Source organism: Balaenoptera physalus (assembly GCF_965194825.1).
Source record: "Balaenoptera physalus genome assembly, chromosome: 13".
Taxonomy (NCBI): domain Eukaryota; kingdom Metazoa; phylum Chordata; class Mammalia; order Artiodactyla; family Balaenopteridae; genus Balaenoptera; species Balaenoptera physalus.
Window position 1 is genome coordinate 106,841,791 of NC_138892.1, and position 23,429 is coordinate 106,865,219.

The following is a 23,429-nucleotide window of genomic DNA, read 5'->3' on the forward strand; positions in this document are numbered from 1 at the left end:
ACCACGCAGCATGCAGAATCTTAGCTCCGCAGCCAGGGATCAAACCCAGGCCCCCTTGCAGTGGAAACGCGGAGTCTTAGCCACTGGACCACCAGGGAAGTCCCCAGAACACCTGGTATTTATCGCGCATTTATTGTGTGTTAGACATTCTTTGAAGGTCTTTACGAGTATGACTCAGCTGTTCCTCCCATAGGTCCACCTACATGACTGTGAAGTAGGTTCCATTACTACCTCTGTTTCCTGGTGGGGAAACCACGGCACAGAGGTAAGTGTGTTCAAGACGATCCGGCCCACAGAACTGGGATTTCAACGCCATGGTCTAGACCTAGAGCCGCTTTCTAAATCACTGCTCTGCTGCCCTGAGGATGCGTGTAAGTTTGTCAGCCCACCTGGCTAGGGTGCAGTGTCTGTGCGACACCAAACAAGGAGGGTCCATGAAAGCAGGAGATGCCAGTGACGGAGATGCCGGTGACGGAGATGCTGACCCCGCCGTGAACGGCCGCGGGCCATGACGAGGGGTGGCTTTCGTGTGCAACACCTAAGGCCCTGGTTGCTAGACGGCCACAGTGGATCTGTGTGTGTGTGTGTGTGTGTGTGAGACACAGACAGAGACTGCGCGGGCGGAGCCTGCGGGCCCCGCTGTGAATGTGCTCCCCGGGGTGACGTGCTGACGCCCCGCTCCATCTCCGGGCCTCCAGCGGGACGCCCGGCCGGCTCTGGCCTCGCTCAGGCCCCAGGAAGCCGCTTGTGTGTAATTATGTCACCCTCTAGTGGTTACTTCCCTATTAGCCCTTTATCCGCGGAGCAGCCCCTCCCTCTAGGTGCAGGTGACCTCTGGGTGAGCAGACCCTCGGGGAGCTTGGGGGGGCTGCAGGGAGGCAGTGCTGGGAAAAGAGGAGTGTGGCCAAGGGCGAGGAGAGAGGGGCACGATCGGGAGAGGGCAAAGTGTTCCGGGAATAAGGATTCGTTTACTCCTGCAGAGAAGGGGGAGGTGGGAAAGGCAGAACATCTGGAGAGAGGAGGAGCTCCTACTCATCAATTTTTTCAGCCTTTTATTTTTAATTGAGGTATAGTTGATTTACAATATAGTTTCAGGTGTACAGCAAAGTGATTCAGCTATATATACATACACACACATACCTATGTATATACATACACATATATGTACACCATATGTACCTATTCTTTTTCAGATTCTTTTCCATTATAGGTTATTACAAGACATTGAATATAGCTCCCTGTGCTATAGAGCAGGTCTCTGTTGTTTATCTATTTTATACATAGTAGTGTGTATCTGTTCATCCCAAGCTCCTAATTTATCCTCCCCCCAATCCCCTCTGGTAACCCTATGTTTGTTTTCTGTGTCTGTGAGTCTATTTCCGCAGCAACATGGATGGACCTAGAGGTTATCATATTAAGTGAAGTAAGTCAGAAACAGAAAGACAAATATTGTATGATATCACTTATATGTGGAATCTAAACAAATGATATAAATGAACTCATTTACAGAAACAGAGCGCGTATCCATCTTTATCGAGCGCTGTTTCTTGCTTGTGGGCGTGGGTACTGCACCCCGGGCTCTCTCCGGAGCGTCAGTGCAGAGGGCTGGTGGGGTCGGAGAAGAACTATTTTTAACCAGTTTCAGTTCTCTTTTCCAAGGGAAGTAGGCACAGGCCGTGGGACTCACAAGGGCTGAGTAAATTCCAAACTCTCACCACCTGGGTGGGCGGCTGGCTTGACTGCTTCTCCCCGGCCCGAGGCTGTGTTCTCTCTGCCGGGAAAGGTCACTTTTGTCAGGATCCTCGTAGGTCTGTCATATCTTGATAAACATTTCAAAGGCAGGGAGGGGATTAAGATGCATCGACTCAGAACTGATCTGTAACTCCATATCGGGCCTGGGACTCCGCTGTCTGCAGCCTTACAGGGCCGGAGTTTGAAGGTTATTCCCTTCTGGAAGGGTGCTGGCACTGAGCCAGGCTTTGCTGGCAAGCCCTATTTGGATGAACCAGAGCATTGACATTTCTTACATCATGTCAGACCCAGAGGAGGACTAAGGGTCGGCCCTGATGCCGAGTTCACAGCCCTTTTCTGCCAAGAGGATAGGGTTAAAGGTTTAAAAAAAAGCCAGAAGCTCAAGGGGTACAAAAGCACAATCTCGCCTTGCTGGTGTTAACCCTTCACACCCCAGAAAAGATGGTTGGAGATAAAAATCGCATCTTTACATCCTGGGATCCGCAGCTTTCCTGATTGCCAGTCGTTCCCAAAGAGGCCACTAACTCCAGGCATGGCTTCCCCCCTGTGTCAGGGCATGAAAACAGCACGGAAACTCTGTCCACACTGTCCCTAAAGCTGGAAAAATTCGTCTCAGCCCTGAACTCAGTGATGTTCTTTGTCTGTTGTTTGCTGTTTATTTTTAAACTTCACATACTGTTTAAAGCCAAAAAGTTCAGGTAACTCTTTCAAGTTGTCCGTGCCTGCTGTGGACCATCAAGAATTCCTTGATTTAGTTGGTTGCAGGGACTAAGCCGTCAGCATTTGGGCAGAAGAGGGAAACCTAGAGATTGGACGATGCTTCCCTTTGAAGCTTCAAGGGCGCCGTGAGGACGTGTGAGGACAGCACTGGGTTTTACAAGTGGAGAAAACAAGGCGGAGAATGAGAAGTGACCTTGTCAAAGTCATGGGGTCTTTCCTGGGCCCGCACAGCTTCTGGGAACCCCGCACGCAGGCTTGCCTTTGTACGTGATGTTTCACTAAAGCTCTGTGCATCTGGAAGGATAATCAGACGTGGGCAGAAGTCCACAGATGTGGGCTCACTTGTGGCACTAAGTGAGGGGGATGCTAATTGATAAACCGCAAAGCAGCCACTCCAAACAGAGTGATGGTGGGAGCGGCTGTTAATGGTGCTGGGCAGAGGGCGGATAAATAAATAAATAATAAATAAATTATAAAATATCCTAAAAGAAAAAGTGCTGTGGGGAAACGGGAATCCCCACCTTTGGGATCCCCTTTTTGCCTGGTTCTCCATTCTCCCAATTTTATATATAAATGTTAAAAGTTTGACATACTTTGAAAAATCATATGTAAGCTAAGAAGCTGCCCTAGCAGGCAGAGTGGAAGTGAGTGAGCTGCCCTGTGACCTCAGCAGCAGCCTGTGTTACGCTTCCCATTAGCAACGGCGCATCTGCTTCCTTAGGCTACTACCGGACCATCATAATGTTCCATATAAACGTAGCATTTACTACAAACACCCTGTAAGGGGTCATACACCGACGGAAAGCCGCGGCTACTGTGTGAATTAATATGCTAATATTTTTCTGTGTTATATAGTATAAGATAGGAAGTGCTTAAGATTAGAGCATTTGTTAATCCTTAACCACCATAAAGAATCTCATGGTTGAAGAGGGGAGGGAACAAGTTAGAGGTATGAGATTAACAAACTACTGTATATTGATTAGCCAAAGAATTTGGGTTTTTCTGTAACATCTTATGGAAAAACCCGAACGAACTTTTTGGCCAACCCAATATAAACTAGAGAAGCAGCAAGGATATATTGTACAGCACAGGGAATTATACCCATTATCTTGTAATAATGTATAATAGAGTATAATCTGCAAAAATAGTCAGTCACTGTACTGTACACCTGAAACTAACGCAATATTGTAAATCAACTATACTTCAATTTGAAAAAAAACAACAAAGAATCCCATGGTTTAAATTAGATCATCTTAAATTATCCTTGGCTCTGGGAGAGAGCCGGTTTCTCCATTCTGATGGGTGGATGGTGTGCCACACTGAGGGTGGGAGGTGTTTGTTTTGTTTTGCTTTGCTTTTTTTTTTTTTTTCCGGCCGCGATGTATGACTTGGTCTTGTGGGAACTTAGTTCTGCGACCAGGGATCAAACCTTGGCCCCCGGCAGTGAGAGCGCCAAGTCCTAAGCACTGGACCGCCAGGGAATTCTCTGTTTTGATTTTCCTTAAAAAAAAAATTTTTTTTTTATTCTGTTCATTTAAATTCTAAGACAAAGCTGGAAAAGGGAGAGTTGAAGACCTGAAAATAACATTGTCTATCATTTGCTATTCTCCCAGGAAAAGCAATGGCTCGCAAAAAAATTTAAAAATAAAAGTTGGAGGGATTAAGTCTGCGGTGTTATACGTGAGAAAGCACCCAGATTCCATATGAAAGTTGAGCTGCTTCACACCCCTTTCTAAACAGGAAGGATGCAAATATATGGCAGCATTAGGTTGGAGCCTGAATGTTTTCTTAAACATTTCTTAGATGTTAGGGATCCCGAAAGATTAAACAAGCAGAATATTCCATCCTGGGTGAGTGTCACCTAGTGCCTGTTAGGAGAATATTTCCTAGCTCCTGCTTGAGTGGACCTCCTCGACGCCCTCCCCTCCCAAAAAACGAGTAAACTATCTCTAAACATCAAAATAAAATCAAGAACAGCAATAAAACAACTTTAAAAAGGCGTATCAGAGATCCACCAGATTCTATTCTGCATTTTTCTGCAGCACACCAGTTTGGTTTGCTTCATGGTTAGATGCACCTGGATCTGGGTGGTGGTTTCATGGGTGTAGACAAATGTCAAAATTCATCAAGCTGTGTATTTAAGATTTGTGTATTTTACTCTATGTATATTTTGTTTCCTTTTTTTTTTTTTTTAAGCTGTTTGTTTGTTTAAGTCAGAGGGGGCTTAACAGGTCAAGGGAGGTTTACTTCTATGCGTACAAATGATCCCAAGTTCTGTTTATTCAACGGGCCAATCAAACGGGTAGAGGTTCTGCGGCAGCTGCTCCCTGGAATTGAAAAGGGCCGGGCACTGTGCCTTAACCCTAACACGCAGCCCTGCGGCCGCCCTTGCCCAGTGACTGCCACACCCTCCCTGGGCCTTTCTGGCCTGGCTGCGCTCGCTGAACTAGGGCAGGGAGTTTGCCATTCTGCTCACCCACATCCTGCAGCCCCTGGTACAGTGTATGCAGTTGGCACTTGATAAATATTCTTTCAGTCTGATCACTTTTCTTTGGTTAATCTGTGTTGCAGGTGGGGAGTAGAGTGGGAGAGAGAGGGAAAAGGAAGCTGTTTTTTAAAGCCTAGATCAGAGACTCTGTGTCATGGGGAGTATCCCGGGACGGGCCAGGAGCCGGGACAGAGAACGCACAGACCTTTCTGGGACTGCCTCCGTCTTTGAGGATGTTTCCTTAATGTTGGAAAAATACAGTCGTTTTATCATTGCTGTACCCCGCTCCATGCTGTTCCCTATGGAGCCCTGTTGGGTCACATTATACTTGCTGGGTTCTGCTGTGCAGTTTTCCATTGTCATTTTGGTTGTTGATACTGGCTTTTCAGGTTGGGTGTGCGGTTTCTCTTGACACAAACACGAGTACATTTTATCACTGAGATTTTCCTAGGGGTCCGGCCATTGTAAGCTGGAAATTGTCATCGGGATTCATGTTCGCGTTCCTATGGGTGAAAAACACAGGCCTTTCTGCGGGGCAGGGGATGCAGCCGCTCTGTGCCACCAGGAGGACAAGGGCACCACGGGAAAGCCGTGACACACGTCAGAGCGCCAGACCCAGCTGGCCTGCCAGTCCCTGACACCCCACATGGTGGCATCCGCAAGGGTGAGGCCCTTTGCAGAAGAGCAAGAACGCTCCTGCCTTGTTCTTGCGCCTGCTAACGTGTCCTTGACTTGAACTTGGGGGCACTGGCTATTGGGCATTAGACCCATCTAATGCGGGTCCTCATTAGAATTTTCCTCTCTGGCAGTATTTTTTTTTTAAATTTATTTTATTTACTTTTATTTTTGGCTGTGTTGGGTCTTCGTTGCGGTGCGCGGGCTTCTCACTGCAGTGGCTTCTCTTATTGCAGAGCACAGCGCGCGGGCTTCAGTAGCTGTGGCGCACGGGCTTAGTTGCTCCGCGGCATGTGGGATCTGCCCGGGCCAGGGCTCGAACCTGTGTCCCCTGCATTGGCAGGCAGATTCTCAACCACTGCGCCACCAGGGAAGCCCTCTGGCAGTTTTTAAAATCTGTTTTGTTACTGAGGTGTAACCGACATATAAAATAGGGACCTTGTCACAAACTTGCATCACCCTTGCTGAGGCCATGCTAGTATCGAAGGTACATACAGAGGATATAGATCTTCTCTGTGTCTTTCCAATTTTAGTAGATCTGCTGCTGCGACAGCAGTGGGCACTTCAATCCGTTTTTGTAAATGAAATTTCTAACTGCTTTTGAAACCCACAGTGTTGTTTTATTTTGCTGGTGGAACCCAGCGGGCGATGTTGGGATAGGGCTGTGGCCACAGAGCATGGTTAGCTTTGGGAAAGCAGCAGAGCCAAAAAATGCCCCCTGATTCAACACTTCCGCCCTCTGAGTGACTCCAGCCCATATCCAGTTACAGAGTCACAGGCTTTCTTTGGCAAAAACATGTTTTTGCGCTAGAGTTCGCCAGGCAAAGCCAGCGTCGCCTGGCTAGTGGAGTTTGGGGGCCCAATCTGCCTCACACGTGATTAGAGGCGCTGTTTGTTCAGGGCTCCTCTGTAGAATGTTTATTCATGGAGAAGTAGAAAGAAGCTCCAGCAGCCCAGCTGGCTTTCCAAATCCTGGGTGGAATTTGTAACCCTGTTCTTTTCTTTCATTGGATGTGGCTGTCACGGAAAGAGAATAAATACGGACCCCTGCTCGCCACCAATGCTGTGCTTCCATTGCATTTAACACATAATGAAAGTCAGGCGTGCGCTCAGAGATACAGAGCTGAACCAAGGCGAGGAGTCCCACACTTCTGTCCCCAGAGCTGGTGACAGTTCTGGCCAGGATCCTCTGGCCTCCCTCAGTTGGCCGCTGGCTGAAAGATGTGGTCCTGCTGAAGTGTTCTCATCTTAAAACTAAATGACATATGAAAGAGGAAATACAAATGCCTAAGAATCATCTAAACGCGTCTGCCCTTGTGAATAATCAAAGAAATGCAGTTTAAAATGAGATTGTATTTTTTTAAATAAATTTATTTATTTATTTATTTTTGGCTGTGTTGGGTCTTCGTTGCTGCACGCGGGCTTTCTCTAGTTGCAGCGAGCGGGGGCTACTCTTCGTTGTGGTGCGTGGGCTTCTCATCGCAGTGACTTCTCTTGTTGTGGAGCACGGGCTCTAGGCGCGTGGGCTTCAGTAGTTGTGGCATGCGGGCTCAGTAGTTGTGGCATGCGGGCTCAGTAGTTGTGGCTTGCGGGCTCAGTAGTTGTGGCTCGCAGGCTCTAGAGCGCAGGCTCAGCAGTTGTGACGCACGGGCTTAGTTGCTCCGCGGCATGTGGGATCTTCCCGGACCAGGGCTCGAACCCGTGTCCCCTGCATTGGCAGGCGGATTCTTAACCACTGTGCCACCAGGGAAGCCCAAAATGAGATAATATTTTTTACCTGTCACAAGATGAGATTTTTTTTTTTAAATGACACCATCCAATCATCTTAATTAACTTTTGTTATTCAGAACTAAAAATTACTTCAGTGTTTTATTAGGCTTTACCTTCATGAAAGGTTGGAAATTTTTTAGACAATTTATTTTGAAAGCATAATAAATTGCCTAATAGACTTAATAAGCCAATTTAACTGGATTGGTGGACTGGTCAGTAGATGCCAGGGCTGTGAGGGCTGGAAAGGACTTTAGGGCTTATGTGGTTCAGCCCTTCGTCATCTCCGTGAGAAATCAGGGATGTAGAGCAGGTGTGTCTGCAGTCCCAAGTATGAAGGGCTAGACCTGCGTTAGTAAAACACAATGTGCTGTTGCTTAGGTCTTGCTGTAGGTGAATAGCTTAATATAGGATTATGCTTTCTTTTCTTTTTTAATGTCTCTAGGATGTTGTGCTTTACTGTCTTTCCAGACAGACAAAATGTCATAGGCCTCAAAAAACAGGAATTCAGGCCTGTTTGCCCGTCCGCTCTCTGTCCTTATACGACTGTGTGTCTGGTTGCCTCTCTGTATTTTTAAAAAATTTTTGTTAGAGTTGATTTACAAGGTTGTGTTAATTTCAGGTGTATAGCAAAGTGGATCAGTTATACGTATACATGTATCCACTCTTTTTTAGATTCTTTTCCCACATAGGTCATCACAGAGTGTTGAGTAGAGTTCCCTGTGCTGGACAGTAGTTTCCCATTAGTTACCTGTCTTATATATAGCAGTGTGTGTATGTCAGTGCCAGTCTCCCACTTTATCCCTCCCCCCTCTGTATTTTTAATGAGGATTGCCACCTGACCACAGTTGCCGTCTCTTCGGTAGACTTACTTAGCAACCATTTGAGCAACTCCAAATACACAGAGGTGTTTACAGTCTGAAAGGGGATGTTTAAAAGTCTATACATGAGTCTAATACAAAGTAGGATAGGCTGTGAGAGCTGGTGTTAGTCAAGCTCATACTAGATCCTGTCATGAACAAGTGCCAGCTGTAAATCGGCTCTAAAATTGTAGAAGTTCATTTCTAGCCCCTGTGAAAACCAAAATGCATGTTCCTTATCGGCCAGCAGTTCTCCAGGCAGCAACTCCAGGACCTGGGCTTCTTCCGTCTGTGACTCTGGCTTTAGTCCTCCTTGAATCCGCCGTGCTTGTGCACATGAAGCTGAAAGAAGCAGGGAGCATGGGGTACAGCTTGTGGGGGGTTTTCACGGGCCAGACCCGGGAGTTGCCGACATCATTTCTTCTGACATTCCACGAGGAAGAGCTCAGTCCTATGACCATTTTAGGACATCTGAGCGCTGGAAAATGTGATCGAGCCGTGTGACCAGCCCGTGAGCTCTGCCACGAATAGCTGTGAGGGTCCCAAGTGGGAAGATGTCTATGGGGTGAAGTAACATCTCAGCAAATAAATGCGTAGGTACCCAGGGTTGCAGAAGTTATTAATACTTATTTCTACGATTAACTATCATTTTCGTTGATTTTAATAAATGCATCTCTGCTGACTCCTCGTAGGTGTATACACACTTCAGGCCGTTTGTGTTTTCAGTTGTGGTGCCTCTCTCGAGTCGAGGACATGTTTGCAAGCTGGCCGGATCCAGTGGAGATCAAACCTTCCAATGTAGCCTTGGAGAGGTGCATGAAAATCATGAGCTCTCCCCAAAGCCACATGCAGAAATGGTCCCATCAGTTTTTTTTTTATTTTTTATTTATTTATTTGGCTGCACTGGGTCTTAGCTGCAGCACACAGGATCTTTTTTTTTTTTTTCAGTTGCATCATGCGGGATCTAGGTCCCTGACCAGGGATCAAACCCCAGCCCCCTGCATTGGGAGTGCAGAGTCTTAGCCACTGGACCGCCAGGGAAGTCCTCTCCCATCAGTATTCTTAATTTCAGTTCAGCCGTGACCGAAGGCAAGCGGTCTGAGGACCTGTGCTGGTGGCTGGTCCCCACTCCTGACGTTTGTCACCCTCACGGCTGTGTAACACAGACCTGCCCACGCAGCTGACAAGCTTCTCCTTCTGCCCTGCCCTGTGCTCCTGCAGGGTCAGCCCTCCCAGCTGGGCCCCAAGCTCTGGGCTGTCACTCCACGAACAGCAAACGTCGCCGGCCTTCCTGAGTGCAGATCTGATGTTGCCTCTCTCCTGCTGGAGTGTCTTGGGCGTCCTGCAGATTGCAGACGGAGGCCCAGACTCCTGGAGTGGGGGGGGGGGTGTCCTGGGGTCTTCAATCCGGTGGTCCCAGGATGAGGGAGCCCGCCTTGCCAGGAACTGATGACTTTTGTTTTTCTTTGAATTTTGGTTTTCTCTCTCTCTCTCTCTTTCTCATTCTGTGTTTTCTACAGTTGAATTTTGGACGTGAAATTGTTATATGATGTTCTTGTCATTCTCAAAATGCATTACGTGTTTCTGACCTTCGTCCAGTGGGAAGGCCTCCCCCTCCCATGTCCACCGGTGGGAATCCTGCCCGTCCTCTGAGGGACAAGTTTAAACACCACCTCCATCAGGGCTTCCCTGGTGGCACAGTGGTTGAGAATCCGCCTGCCAACGCAGGGGACACAGGTTCGAGCCCTGGTCTGGGAAGATCCCACACGCCGCGGAGCAACTAAGCCTGTGCGCCACAACTACTGAGCCCGCATGCCACAACTACTGAGCCCACGTGCCGCAACTACTGAAGCCCGCATGCCTAGAGCCCGTGCTCCGCAACAAGAGAAGCCACCGCAGTGAGAAGCCCGCGCACCACAAGGAAGAGTAGCCCCCGCTCACCACAACTAAAGAAAAGCCTGCGCACAGCAACGAAGACCCAACACAGCCAAAAATTAATTAATTAATTATTTAAAGAATTAAAAAAAAAAAAAACACCACCTCCATCATGAAGCATCCCCTCCTTAGGAGTTAATCTGTCTTTCTTAGGATTAATAATCGGATACATTTACTAGGATAACAGCTGAACAGCCATTTGGTACCTCCACTGTGACGTGTTACTCTGCTCAGTATTGTAATCTGGTCCGTTGCCCCGCCCCTGAAAGATAAGAACAATTTCACTCATCTTTGACCAAGACGTAGTAGACGCTCGATAAAATTTATTGATTTGGAGTCACAGAAAGAATTTCCTTTGAATTACTCTCTGGCATTTTCCCTGGGTCTGACCTTTTTCCTATACTGAGTAGCAAAAACGAAATAGCTAGTCATTTAGTTCTGATGATGGGAAATTACTCCCCATGTCATTACTGCATCTGCTTTTCCTAGTGATTAACTGTAAGGATGAGAAGTTACTGGAATAGAAAGTTTATCTCCCTGGCTGGTAGGTGGGTGACCCTGGGCCGTGGGTTAGGTTGGCTGCCTTTACTACCCATGTGCCTGTAGTATCTTGCGTGTTACCTCTGTTACAGCCCTTACTACACAAAACATAACTAACTCACAGATTTCAGATGGAGCTTGTGGTTTTGATGATGGTGGTGATGATTTGTTTTTCTTGCTTGGCTGCCACTCTAGACCAGCTCGGTCCGTAAAGTCCCTGTGATGATGGAAACGTACTGTGACCTGAGCTGTCCCCAACAAAAGCCACAAGACCCACGGAATTCCCTGGCGGTCCAGTGGTTAGGACTCCACGCTTCTACTGCAGGGGGCGCAGGTTCGATCCCTGGTTGGGGAACTAAGATCTCGCATGCTGTGCGATGTGGCAAAAAAAAAACAAAAAACAAAAAACAAAAAAAACCAGCCACAAGACCCAGGAGGGTACTGAGCCTTTGAAATGTGGCCACTGCCACTGAAGACCAGGATGCTTAACTTCAAGTCATTTTAACTTTTTTTTTGGCCGCTCCACACAGCATGCGGGATCTTAGTTCCCCGACCAGGGATTGAACCCGGGCCCACGGCAGTGAAAGAGCCGAGTCCTAACCACTGGACGGCCAGGGAAGTCCTGAGTCATTTTAACTTTCAGTAGTCACGAGTGGCCAGTGGCTACCGCAGTGGAGGGACGGCAGTGCTGCATTCCTAGGGGAGTGACATCTTACGGGCCTGTTGTCCTCTCCTGTGCGGGGCGAGGCGCTCGGTGGCCCACAGTCAGTACCCGTCGAGTGATGGGCACTGAACGCTCAGCAGGGGCCGCAGAATTCAAGGGGCCTGCTGGCGTCTGTGTGTCACCTGCCTTCTCTGCAGCCCCCATGAAGCGGCCCAGGCCACACGGCCACCCGGCTCGGCCTCTGTCCTTGCAGCTTTCGCCAGGCCAGCAGGCCACCAGGGAGCAATTTAGCAGGAGGGCTGGGAGCCTGTGAAAGGGGCCTGGCAGAGCCGTAAAAGAAACAGAAGAATCTCAGTGGTGAGCTGAGACCCTCAACCTGCCCAGGCTTGAATCGGGTGATCCTGCTTTTTCCAGAGGCAACCGCACAAGTCATTTAATTCCAAAACCCAGAAGCTGTGAGACCCCGGGACCTGACCTGAAGGACTCCAGTGTGACTCTGGTCTGGGGAAGGGAGATGTGGGTATTGTGCTGGCGAAGGGAGGGAAGAAGGGGGCCGCCTGGCTGTGACGTTCTCCCCGTGAGGAAGGAAGTGAGGGCCGCTCTAGGGGTGAGCACTTTCTGCCTCTGGTCCCATTAGAAGGATGCTGGACACCTCTTCCCTCCGAGGACCTAGCTCTCCCGCAGCACAATCTAAGGGTCAGTCTGAACCCGGGGACCAGCTAGAGGCGGCAGTGGGCAGACTGCATCACCTAGAGTTGCTGGCAGCCAGGGGGCCACGTCCGCGTGGGCTGTCAGTCCCGGGACAGTCAGATGCCCCCTCCTCTCCTGCTCTGGGTGGGAGCCCCTCCGGCCGGTCCTTCCTCAGCCGTGTCCCTGGTACCTGGCTGGTGGAGGTGGAGGCCCAGGTGTCTGGCATCACCATTCCAGCCCTGTCGATCCAGGCTGCTGCTTCCACTATTCTTTTCACTGCAGTAGGCATCTCCTGCTTGTTTATAAAAATGAATGAAATAACTATCCTGTTTTTCCAAATGCAAATTGCCCATTTCAGGAGCAGAAGTTTGGCAACTTCAGTAAGAGTGTAGGAGCACAAGAAGACTAGAGTAAGATGAGGCAACGACTTAACCAAACTCTCTGTTTCTGGGATGGAACGATGGAATTGTTTAGAAAAAAGAACCAGTATATGTAACTGCTGCCAGAAAACCCCATATGTGCAAATCCAGATTTATAAATAGTTCAGAAGGATTGTTCACATGGTAAAATGACTACTATATGTACTATATAAAAATATATAATACATATAGTAATGTTCCTTTAAATAAGAGAGTCACTTACTTAAAAGCCTTTGGGAACCTGACAAGCAAAACGAATGTGTGAAGCAGCCAGGAGAGAGGCGATAGAGAGCGGTGGGGAGTTTGGAAAATTAGCCTGTGCGTACCCTGCCCCATCCATGAGGCATTTATATCTCAAAAATTTTGAAACTTTATGTTAGTCAAAGAGATTTGATTGGCTGACAGTTGGTGATTCCTGCTTTTTTAAATAGTAAGGTTTCCCCAGGTCCTATTAAAATACGCTTTGGTTTGCAAAAACAGGAACACATTTACTTGGTAACATAAGGTAAACATTTAAATTCTAGTTAGCCCATGGCTTAGAGAGAGGTCATTGGCCTGCAGGTGATGGGGATCCAGAGCTCCGTTTATTGCTTTGTTCGCTCTGTCCCAACCAAGGAATGTGCAGAAGTGGATGACACTTGCCCAGGTAAATGCTCTTCCCCAGACCAGCAGACCCAGTGAAAGCAGATGACGGGAGAAAGGCACGAGCACCCAGACATCTCTCCCTTCCCCTCCCCGCTCCCCTGAAAACGAAGTCCACAAGTGTGGCTGCCATGCCTCCTGTACCACACTTACCTCTGGCCATTCTTTTCTAGAGCATCTTTTTAGATTAATTTATCAGGATTCGTGAGGAGGAAAAATTCCTCTTTCTTATCTTCCGATGGACTTTTGCTTGGTACCCAGGGAGAAAACTCTGCTTTTCCAAGTGAGGTGAGGGGGAGTCAGCAGGGATCGGCCCCTCTGGGAACCTTGCAGGGACCGGAGTCTGGGGACTTGCACCGCCTGCTCCTTGGGTCGCATTGCAGCAGATACAGAGGACACGTTTACACTTCCTGAGGCCCTGGGACCTGGGGAATCACGGTTCTCTGAAACATCAAGAATTAGTCTTTAGGGCTTCCCTGGTGGCGCAGTGGTTAAGAATCCGCCTGCCAATGCAGGGGACACGGGTTCGAGCCCTGGTCTGGGAAGATCCCACATGCTGCGGAGCAACTAAGCCCGTGCGCCACAACTACTGAGCCTGAGCTCTAGAGCCCACGAGCCTCAACTACTGAGCCCACGTGCTGCAACTACTGAAGCCCGCGTGCCTAGAGCCTGTGCTCCACAACAAGAGAAGCCACCGTGATGAGAAGCCCGCGCACCGCAACGAAGAGTAGCCCCCGCTCGCCGCAACCAGAGAAAGCTGGCGCAGCAACGAAGACCCAACGCAGCCAGAAAAAGAAAGAGAAAAAAAAAAAAGAATTAGTCTTTAGCGGGATGGTCTCAGGGTCCGGTTGTGTGTGCTGACACCCTGCGCCACAGCTGGGGCGGGTTTGCTCTCTCCTTCCCAAACAGTGGGAAGTTTGTCGCTGTGGCGAATTTAACACTGTGAAGGACAAACTCATTTCAGGGGAAGGGCAGTTTTACATTTCTCTGAAAGGCCACAATTAAAACCTCACCACTCCTACCCACCCACTCTCTACCCTTCACCTCACCCCCAAGACGTGATTTGTCCTGCAAGCTAGAGACACAGGAGAAACGACACAGTGTTTGCGAGATAAGGCTTCCCAAGGGGCTACAAAGAGTAAGATGGTGGGGCTGGGATTCCCCCTCCAAAAAAACCCAAAACTTACTTATTTTCATCTCCACCAACTGTTGAGAAATATCACACAAAGGAATGCTATATGCCTTAAGGCTGAGAGGGTTCATTGGGCAAAACTTAGAAGGAAGAACTAGAGAGAGACCCAGGGACAGAGAGGGACCCTTGGGGAACTTGCTGAGGCTGTCTTAACTGAGAAGGAGAACAGTCACCAGGGGATTCTGCAGGAGGTTATGGAACTTTCTGATAAAGTCTGGGTTCATCATTGCATTAATCTCTGGTCTCTCCTTAAGAAAATATTTTAAAGAGAAAAGTGTCTATGGAGAGAAATGCACGCCAGAGAAACAGCTAGCTACAGGACTAAACAGCAATTTTTGACCGCCCCCCCCCCGCCAAAAAAAAAGAGACAGAGGAGGCTTTGCCAGGTCCTCTTTCCTGGAGCGAGTGGTCGAGGTAGTTGCTGTTTCTTGCATGGCTGGGCCAGGCCTTGCGCTTGTGTAACCAGCCCACATGGTTTGCATTGAACCCCCGGAGCCCTTCCCTCCCTGCCAGCTCCACCTGCCCTCCAGCCAGCTGTCTCTGTACCTAAATTTTCCAACGTTCACTGAAGGCAGAGGTTTCTTTTTAAGTGTGAGGACCCTTTTTTAAGCAAGAAAAAAAAAGTTATGTGCCCCCGGAGACAAAATAGTTATATTTTCCACTGAGATAGTATGTAAAGATTCCCTCAAATCATTAGGTATTTTCCCATTTAAAAATATCTGTGTTGAGAAAGACAGATGTTATATGACATCATTTACATGTGGAATCTAGAAAATAGTACCAATGAACTTACTTACAAAACAGAAACAGACGCACAGACTTAGAAGATAAACTTCTGGTTACCAAAGGGGAAAGGTGGTGGGGAGGGATAAGTTGGGAGTATGGGATTAACAGATGCATACCACCGTATATAAAATAGATAAACAGCAAGGATTTACTGTATAGCACAGGGAACTCTACTCAGTGCCTTGTAATAAACTATAACGGACATGCGTGTTATTTCCAGTTTGAGGCTGTTCCAGTCTCGACACATATTCTGGTGTGCACGTGGCAGATTCCTCCAGGAGAGTGGAACTGCTGTGTCTTCAGGAACATGTTTTAAAAGTGTCACAGCTTTATTGAGATATAACTCACATACCATATAATTCACCCATTTAAAGTGTATAATCCAATGGTTTTAATATATTCCTTGAATTGTAATATACTAGCATCACCACAGTCATCAGTAGCACTTTTAAGTGAATTAGTATTTTATTAATTACAAGGATGTACATATACGTAGACTGTCAGAGTGGAAGTGCGTGGACATACTTACTCATTCTGGAGACGGTGCTTGGTCTGCATGTTCTGTGGTTCTGTGGTCTCCAGATGTCTTTAGCCCCCAGGGGAGGAGCCACTGGTTCCAGGCATTTCATGTAGAAATTTGCCATTAAAATCCATCCATCCATCCATCCGTCCATCCATCCATCCATACATATATATGTTATTTGAAAGACTTCATGCTTTAATTCGCTGCGTATTACTATGGATGGTTCTATGACAGTGGCTCTCACATTTTCTTGGGCATCAGAACCACTGGATGGCTTGTTAAAATGGATTGCAAAAAAAAAACAAACAAAACAAACAAACAAACAAACAAAAACGGATTGCTAGGCACCACCCTCAGAGTTTCAGGTTCAGTAGGTCTGGGTGGAGCTTGAGAATCTCTGTACCTAATCGGGTTTCAAGTGATGCTCATGCTGTTAGTTGGGGACCATATTTCGAGACACTTGTAGCCGGCTGTTACCTTGGAAGTTGGAGGACTGCGTGCGGAAGGAATTCATTCAATCATTCAGTAGATGAGATGGGGTATGAGACACAATTTGTTGGAGGGAAAAGGGCAGTTAGCAGGCTCTTGTAGTAGCTCAGAGTATGGCAGTAGAAATGGAGAGTCAGGAACACATTTTTAAAGTATTAGGGAGTCACAGTCAAGAGGCCTTGACAATTGCTTTGACACGGAGGGTATGGGTGAGGGAGGGGTCATGAAGGACACCAAGATTTCAGACCTGGATCCAGGAGGAGAATTGGAGGACAGAGAACAGGCAGGATTGCGAGGAAGAGGTGTAGCCAGTCAGTATCTTCATGTCTGTACTTCTTGGCTCTCTAAGAAGACTTACTCAACCATCATTTCGTGGTCAAAAGGTGACTGACCCCCCTAAGAAACTAGAAGCATGTGATCATGGGAGTTTCCCTGGACCACGGATGTTACATGCTCAGTGGGGATTCAATATCAGATTTCAGAGGGACTTGTAACTTTAACAAACGAGAATTGTTCTGAGTACATTGGAAATTATTGCACTCCTTTTTATTTATTTATTTATTTATTTATTTATTTATTTATTTATTTTTGGCTGCGTTGGGTCTCCGTTGCTGCGTGCAGGCTTTCTCTAGTTGTGGCGAGCAGGCGCTACTCTTCGTTGTGGTGCGCAGACTTCTCATTGCGGTGGCTTCTCTTTGTTGTGGAGCACAGGCTCTAGGCGCATGGGCTTCAGTAGTTGTGGCACGTGGGCTCAGTAGTTGTGGCTCACGGGCTCTAGAGCTCAAGCTCAGTAGTTGTGACACATGGGCTTACTTGCTCCGCGGCATGTGGGATCTTCCCGGACCAGGGCTCGAACCCGCGTCCCCTGCATTGGCAGGCGGATTCTTAACCGCTGCGCCACCAGGGAAGTCCCACACTCCTTCTTTATCGCAATATCTCTCGGACCCTTCCAAAAGCAACTTGAAGTTTTCTTTCTGACCAGAGCGCATTGCTGTGTGCCGTGCTTCTTGCTCTGTCCCTCTCCAACTCTACATCCTGACGTGGTCGTCCTTGGGCTGATCCGTCCTGCCTTTCCAGTAGGTTTGTCATCCCTGCTGGACCACGGCGCCTTGGGGGAGCAGCACCTTACACATTTCCAGACGCCGGCTGGTGCTCGAGTCTCTGAGGAGAAGGTAGAGACGCGGCTGGCGTCTCTGAAATCTCCATCTGCAGCTGACAGTGGTTCCCAAATAAAAGGATAAGAAACCACCGAAGCAGCTTCTCTCTGGTCGGTGCGCTGCCGCGCGTGGGGGCCTTAGTGTCCCGCCTCCTGTTTCCTTGAGAGCAAAGGAAGGCTTTTCTTTCCTTTCAGTTGGGTTCTGTCCTAATGACGGGGAGGAGATGGTGAACAAGATCGTTTCCAGAGCAAAGACACAAAACCACGAATAAACAGATTAGCACGCCAGCTTCTTGCGCATTACATTCAGTGCTGCTGCAGACGCTCACAGGAAGCTGGAGATGAGGAGGACGGAGGGGCCTTCTCTGGAGCGGGCGGTCAGTTGAAGATGGGACCTCAAGGCCAGAGGAGCCTGCCCTGCACAGAGAGAGGAGAAGCTGGTCCTGAGGTCAGCCAAGTGCAAAGGGAGAAACCGTGGGGACGGGCGGAGGCAGGCCTCAGACAGCCGGGGGTTCCTCCAGCAGAGTGGAAACCAGGGGAGGGTGGGAGGCCCGGCCGGGTTGGGGGGACCTCTTGAAAGGCCTCGTGTACGTGTTGAGGAGCTCCGACTTCATCCTTTAGGAGACGGGGAGCCTTTCTTAAAAAAGCAGAGAAGTCTCTGGTCGATTTTGAGTTTTAAAAAGAGCTCCTTTGGGACCTCCCTGGCGGTCCAGTGGTTAAGACTCCACACTTCCACTGCAGGGCACACGGGTTTGATCCCTGGTCGGGGAACTAAGATCCCACACGCTGTGTGGGATGGCCAAAAGAAATTAATTAATTAAAAATAAATACATAAAATAGAAAGAGCTCCGTGGCAGCCGTATTCGTTGAAAGGCAATGCAGTTTTCCACCATCGGTGTAGGGTCTTCTCCTCCCGAAGACGCAGTCCCTTGGTCAGTCCCTGTTACAAGCTATCTGAAACTTCTTTCCACGTTCTCCCCGAACCTTGCATTTCTTCCCGTAAGCACACTGCTTCTCGCCTCTGCGCCCCTCACACCTCACAGGGTCTGTCTCCCGACCCTCATCTCTCAGCCTGGTTGGGATCTCCCATCTCAACATAAACACCAGCTCTTTAAAACCATCATTCTATTTCTTATACATCAACTATCCTTCAAATAAAAGTGAAAAAAAAATCCTATTATTCTATTTTAATTTCTCCAGCTTTAAACAGCCTGACCTGTTCTCAATCCATGTATCATTCTGTTTGGGGGAAAGTCTGCTTTTTTTCACCCACAAGGCTGTGTGTGTGAGTGTGTGTGTGTGTGTGTGTGTGTTTATACTAGTCACTTTGTAATCAGCCTGTTTTTTATAAACATTGCTTTTGGGGCTATTTCCTACAAATCAGGATGTTGTCCTCGGACAGCCTTCCTCTTGGTAAGAGGGCAGTGGTGAAAAGCAGGGAAGCAGAGCAGAGAAGGCCTTTGCTCCAGGGATGGTACGTGATGTATTTGGGGAAGAGGGGAAATGTCTCGATTCCAAGCCAGGGTCTCCCATTCAATCGCTGTAGGACCAAGTTACCGGGCCCCTCCATGCCTTAGTTCCCTGTGGTTTCCCTGCTCAAAGTGAGGATAAAAATAGCCTGTACCATAGAATTTTAGTGACAGTTAAATGAGGAAAATGGGTGTAAAACATTTGGCTCAGTGCATGTAGAAGGTGTTTAATAAATGCTCACTAGTATTAGGTATTGTCACTGGTCATCAATCAGGAGCTGTTTATTGACAGGTGTACGTACAGCAGGCAGGAGGGGGCACCCAGGAGAAGGAGGGGGGCGCATCCGACCTTCAGCAAACGCTGGACCTACCGGAGAAGTAGGAACACACACAGTTCCAAGGCAGCGTGTGCAGGCTTGGCGGTGCAGGCTGGACACCATCCTCCAGGGGCTAAGGAAACGCCAGGTCAGGGGAAAGAGCCTCCTGGCATTGGATTAATCAAAGGCAGCTTTACGGAGGAAGTGAACCTTGGTGGTGGACTTGCGAGTCGTTTGAGGTTTGATTGCCGGAGAGGCAGAGGATCAGGATGAGGTCTTGGGCGGGGAAGCAGGGCTTGTTCTCAGAGCAGGAGGAGACTGGAATAGGGACCCCGTGGCGGGAACTTCAGGCAAAGAGCTGGGGGGTAGAATGAGGCCAGGTTGGGAAGTTTCGGGGGCGCAAGGGCTGGGAGCCACCGTGAATTTTCAACCGGGGAAACATTATGATGCACAGTCAGTGCTGCAGGAAAGCTGGTGTTGGAGCCTCGTGGGTTAGACAGCAGAGAGCACTTCCTGGAAAGCAGGGAAGGGGGATGAAGGCACCTGCATCTCAGGAGGTGTCGTCGGGTGTCCTGAGGTCCATGAGGAGCCTTTCTCTACAGAGGTGGAAATGGAGTGGCCGGGTTGAGGCGGGGGTGGGAGGGGTGGATAGCGGGGAGGGGAGGGAAGGCACAGGCCTGCAGCTCTGGTACCCCCTCCCTTCCCCCCACCCCTCCCCCCACCCCCCGCAGAGCTCCTGGGACCAAGGGCAGCACTTGGACAGCAGCCGGAGGGAGTTCACACAGGGACCGAGCTTGTCTACCTGCTGTGCCAGGACTGTTAACAAAATTGCAAATGACCTTTGAATTACAAGGCAGCAGCTCCTCGCTGGGTCGCAGAGTAAGAAGTAGCCAGTGGCAACCTGGAAAAGGGTCCCTGCAGGCTGTTCTTTCTGGGTAGGTTTCCAGGTGGGGGGGGTACCATCTGGGGCCAGGGGGCAGGTGTGGGAGGTGACATCTCTTCCTAGGGGACACCTAAGCTGCTTGAGTCCTCGGGCTCTGGGGGAGGCCAGTCCTGAGCAGCCAGGGGTGGTTTTGTGAACAGCCAGTGATCTCGGCGGGCGCTTGTCCCGCGGGTGGGGTTTTCTGTGGCGTCACTGCTCTGGTGTGTGGACAGCAAGGAGACGCCCCTTCCAGGGCGGGGCTGCTGCGTCGGCCTCAGCCCCCAAGCCCCTCTCCCGGTCGGCTGCTCGGGGTGGACAGGGCCTCTTAGGGAATGAAAACTTGTGGCTGGAAAAGTCCCAATTCAAATATGCACCCCTTTGGCTGTGACAGTAAAGTGGTCTCAGTAAGGACCCTGGACGTGCGCAGAGGGGCCCGAGTACAGCAGGGCTGCACCCCACCTGGCCACTCAGTGGTTTGGGGGATGCTGCCCCCAAGGACCCGAAACAGGGTAAAGCATCACCCTCATTCTGGGTCCTTGTGCCCCCTTGATTTTTCCTCGAGGTTCACTGGACCTGACATATTACGTACTTATTTGTTCATGGCTGTATCTCTGGCACATACCAGGCCCCCAAGACACATTTGGCGAACGACTATTTTGAATGAATGAAATAATGCGGCAGGAGGGCAGAGTAGATGTCTGACCAGCTTGTTCCGGCCCTCAGGAGGGGTCCTGACTGAGAATGTGGCATCCTCCCCTGGCCCCGCAGAGAGAGACCCTGGACCCCCCCTGCTTAATCCTGCCCTGTCCGCTGGCTCGTTCGGCCAAACCGTGGGCCTCACAGCCTCCTTCCTCCCCAGCCGGGTGGGGCAAGACGTTTCCATTCTGCCCATGCCAGTGAGGCCAGTCGCTGGTGGGGGGCGGGGGGGGCGGGTCACGTCTGTCCGTGGGAGAGAGCGGGTCCTGAGGGCTGCTGTGTGTGTGTTTTGGGGACAAGTGTTCAATTTCAGGTGCCGGACATCTGGAAAGCAGAGAAGGAAGCCACCACACGTGCTAGGGTCTTTTGTTTTCCTTTTCCAAGTTTTTAAAACATATATTTTTTAATGAGCCTAGGGTTTGCTGGAAAGCACAGGGCGGTAGCAACAGCTGCCCGAGTGATTCCCGCCTTGGATGATGTTTACGAGGGCGGGATTAGCGGCTTGGGGAAGTTCGGCCTTAGCGCCTGTGCTGGAGCTGGGCGGTCAGAGCCACTCTGACTCCTGTCCTCGGAAACGGGCCCAGCGTGGCCTCCGGTGAACCTGGGACTTGCGGGAGAGGCTTCGCAGGAGCCCGATGAGAGGGTGGGACAGAAATGAGAGAGGGGCCTGGGGATGAGAAGGGGCACCTGTTGGGAGAGAGAACTCAGCTCCGCAGTGGTGGGGATGGGCCGGCGGGGCGCGGGTGTGGGGAGGGAGGGGACCACAGGGAGTGGCCCCGGCCCTCCAGTCCCCGAGAAGGGCCGGTGGTGGGGTGGAGGGTGTTTGCACAAGGAAGCGCTTTGAAGCTTCTCTCCTGTCCTCCCACTCTGGCCCTGGTCCCCTCCCCTCCATAAAGCCATTAGCTTCTGGTGCCAGCCCTATCTCTGCTCCATCTCTGGGCCCTGTCGGTGCATTCACAGAGCTCCTGCCCTGGGGGACGGGGAGGATTTATGGGGGGGAGGGCCTCTTCAGAGGAGGCGAGGTCTGTTAGGAAAGCAGGGTGTGGGGAGGTGCCGGCGGCCGCCAGGCCGGATCATTTCCGAGCTGGCTCTGCATGACAAAGGGGCTTTGATCTGCCCCCCACCAGCCCGACACACCTGCCCGCGGGTGCCCCCGCCCCGACGGAGACCTCCCGAAGAAAAGCCCGGAGGGGGTGGGGACAGCTGTGCCCCAGCTCCCCCGGGCCCTGCTCGGCCACCTTCCTCTCCTGGTGGCCCCGGGACAGAGATATCTCCCAGGCTGATGACCCAGAGCCCCTCCCGGAGAGCCAGGAGGCCCTGTGCTGCTCGGTGAGATGGGGGTGGTCTTGGAGCGTGGGAGCGGGTGTTTCGTTGAGGTGGGGTGCTGAGGGGCCCTGGGGGTGTGGTCACGCCCTGGATGGGGGCTCAGGGAGGAGAGGAGGTGGGGTTGCGTTGCCAGAGGCTTGCTCCAGGGTCCGTCTGTCTCCAGGGGCTCTGGGAGAGCTGTTCTCTGGGAACAGGCAGTCTGATGCGAGGGTGGCAAACCCATCCCTCCTGGAGGGCACAGAGGAGGCATGGGCCACCGAGGGGACACCGCCGGCACAGCCTGGGGGCAGCTTTTACATTTCCCAGAGGAGCTGGCTCGAGAACGTGAAAAGTCCCTCCCTTCGCCTACTGTCTGTCCTGGCGGACTCGGGCTGGGATTTGGAAAACGCATTTAGCGGGAGAAGGGTGCAGATGGAGAGCGGAGGCTCCTGTTTGGCTGTGGGCAACCAACTCGCCAGGTGTTTTTAGCTCCACGCAACGGATGCATCCCGGGGAGGAGCCGGTGGGATGGTCCTGTCTGGAAGGAGGGCAGGTGTGCATAGCAGCAGCCAAAGCATCTCCCTAAATGCCGCCCGGAGCGGCTCTGCTCTGCAAATGCCTTGCTTTCCTCCCTTTCCTGGTCTCTCAGTCCCCTGTTTCCTTAAGCAGCGGGTCCCGAGCAGGGCTCCCCAGGCTGGAGCGACCCCCAGGGTGAGAAGGGGAGGGTGGGACGGGAGGCTGGGGAGAGATGGACCTTCCCCGGGAAGCAGGCCCTCCTGGTCCCCCTGGTCTGCGTCGCACACTGACTGCTCCCTTTGGTCTCTTCTCTCCAGGGAGCCCGTCTCGGAAGCCGTCGGTCCGCGGGGTCTTCCCCGGGCCCTGGGGGGGGGCGCAGGCGGACCATGCCCAGCCCGCCTGCCCTGCTGGCTGCTGCTGCCGCGCTGTTCGCCTGCTGGGCCCCGCTAAGGGCCGCGGCCAGCTCCTGGTGGTGAGTGCGGGCTGAAGCCCTCCCAGCCTGGCCCCCTGGGCCGTAGAAGAGGGGAGAAGGGGCCGTTCCCTTTTCAGCAATCCCAGGAGAACGGGGACCGCTCTTTCTCTCTCAAGCCCCCAGAGCTATGTAAAGGTTCCCTGAGGAGGAAGGATTAGTTCATTTGGCTTTTTCTCTGATCCTGTCCAAATCCCCTTTCCCTGGACCTCCTCCATCTCCATGGGTTGTTAGAAATAGCTCTTTTGTTGCTATCGGATCAATACGAATATTGATTTTTTTTTTTTTTCCTGCTGGCGAGGGCAAGGAGAATAGGATTCCCGGTTTCTAAGTCTGAAGGCCAGATGAGGGATTTGCAGGAGTGTGTGTGGCTTCCTTTTGTGTTGTTAAGATTACTGTCACCGCCGGGTGGACAGGGGAATGGCAGGCATGCCCCC

General features: G+C 50.6%; 1 protein-coding gene across 2 annotated transcripts in view; it reads left to right on the forward strand.

Moving 5' to 3' along the window:
* WNT5B (Wnt family member 5B) overlaps positions 1–23,429 on the forward strand; it is an 89,157-nt gene that overhangs the window by 53,834 nt on the left and 11,894 nt on the right. Inside the window, exons 1-2 of one of the 2 annotated variants that reach the window (XM_082422169.1) lie at positions 19,910–20,019; positions 22,841–22,995. In XM_082422169.1, coding sequence (XP_082278295.1) covers positions 22,910–22,995 — 86 coding nt within the window. In that variant the 5' untranslated portion in view covers positions 19,910–20,019; positions 22,841–22,909. Of the gene's footprint in view, positions 1–19,909; positions 20,020–22,840; positions 22,996–23,429 lie in introns of those variants that run through there. The other variant, XM_082422168.1, reaches the window with a different exon arrangement.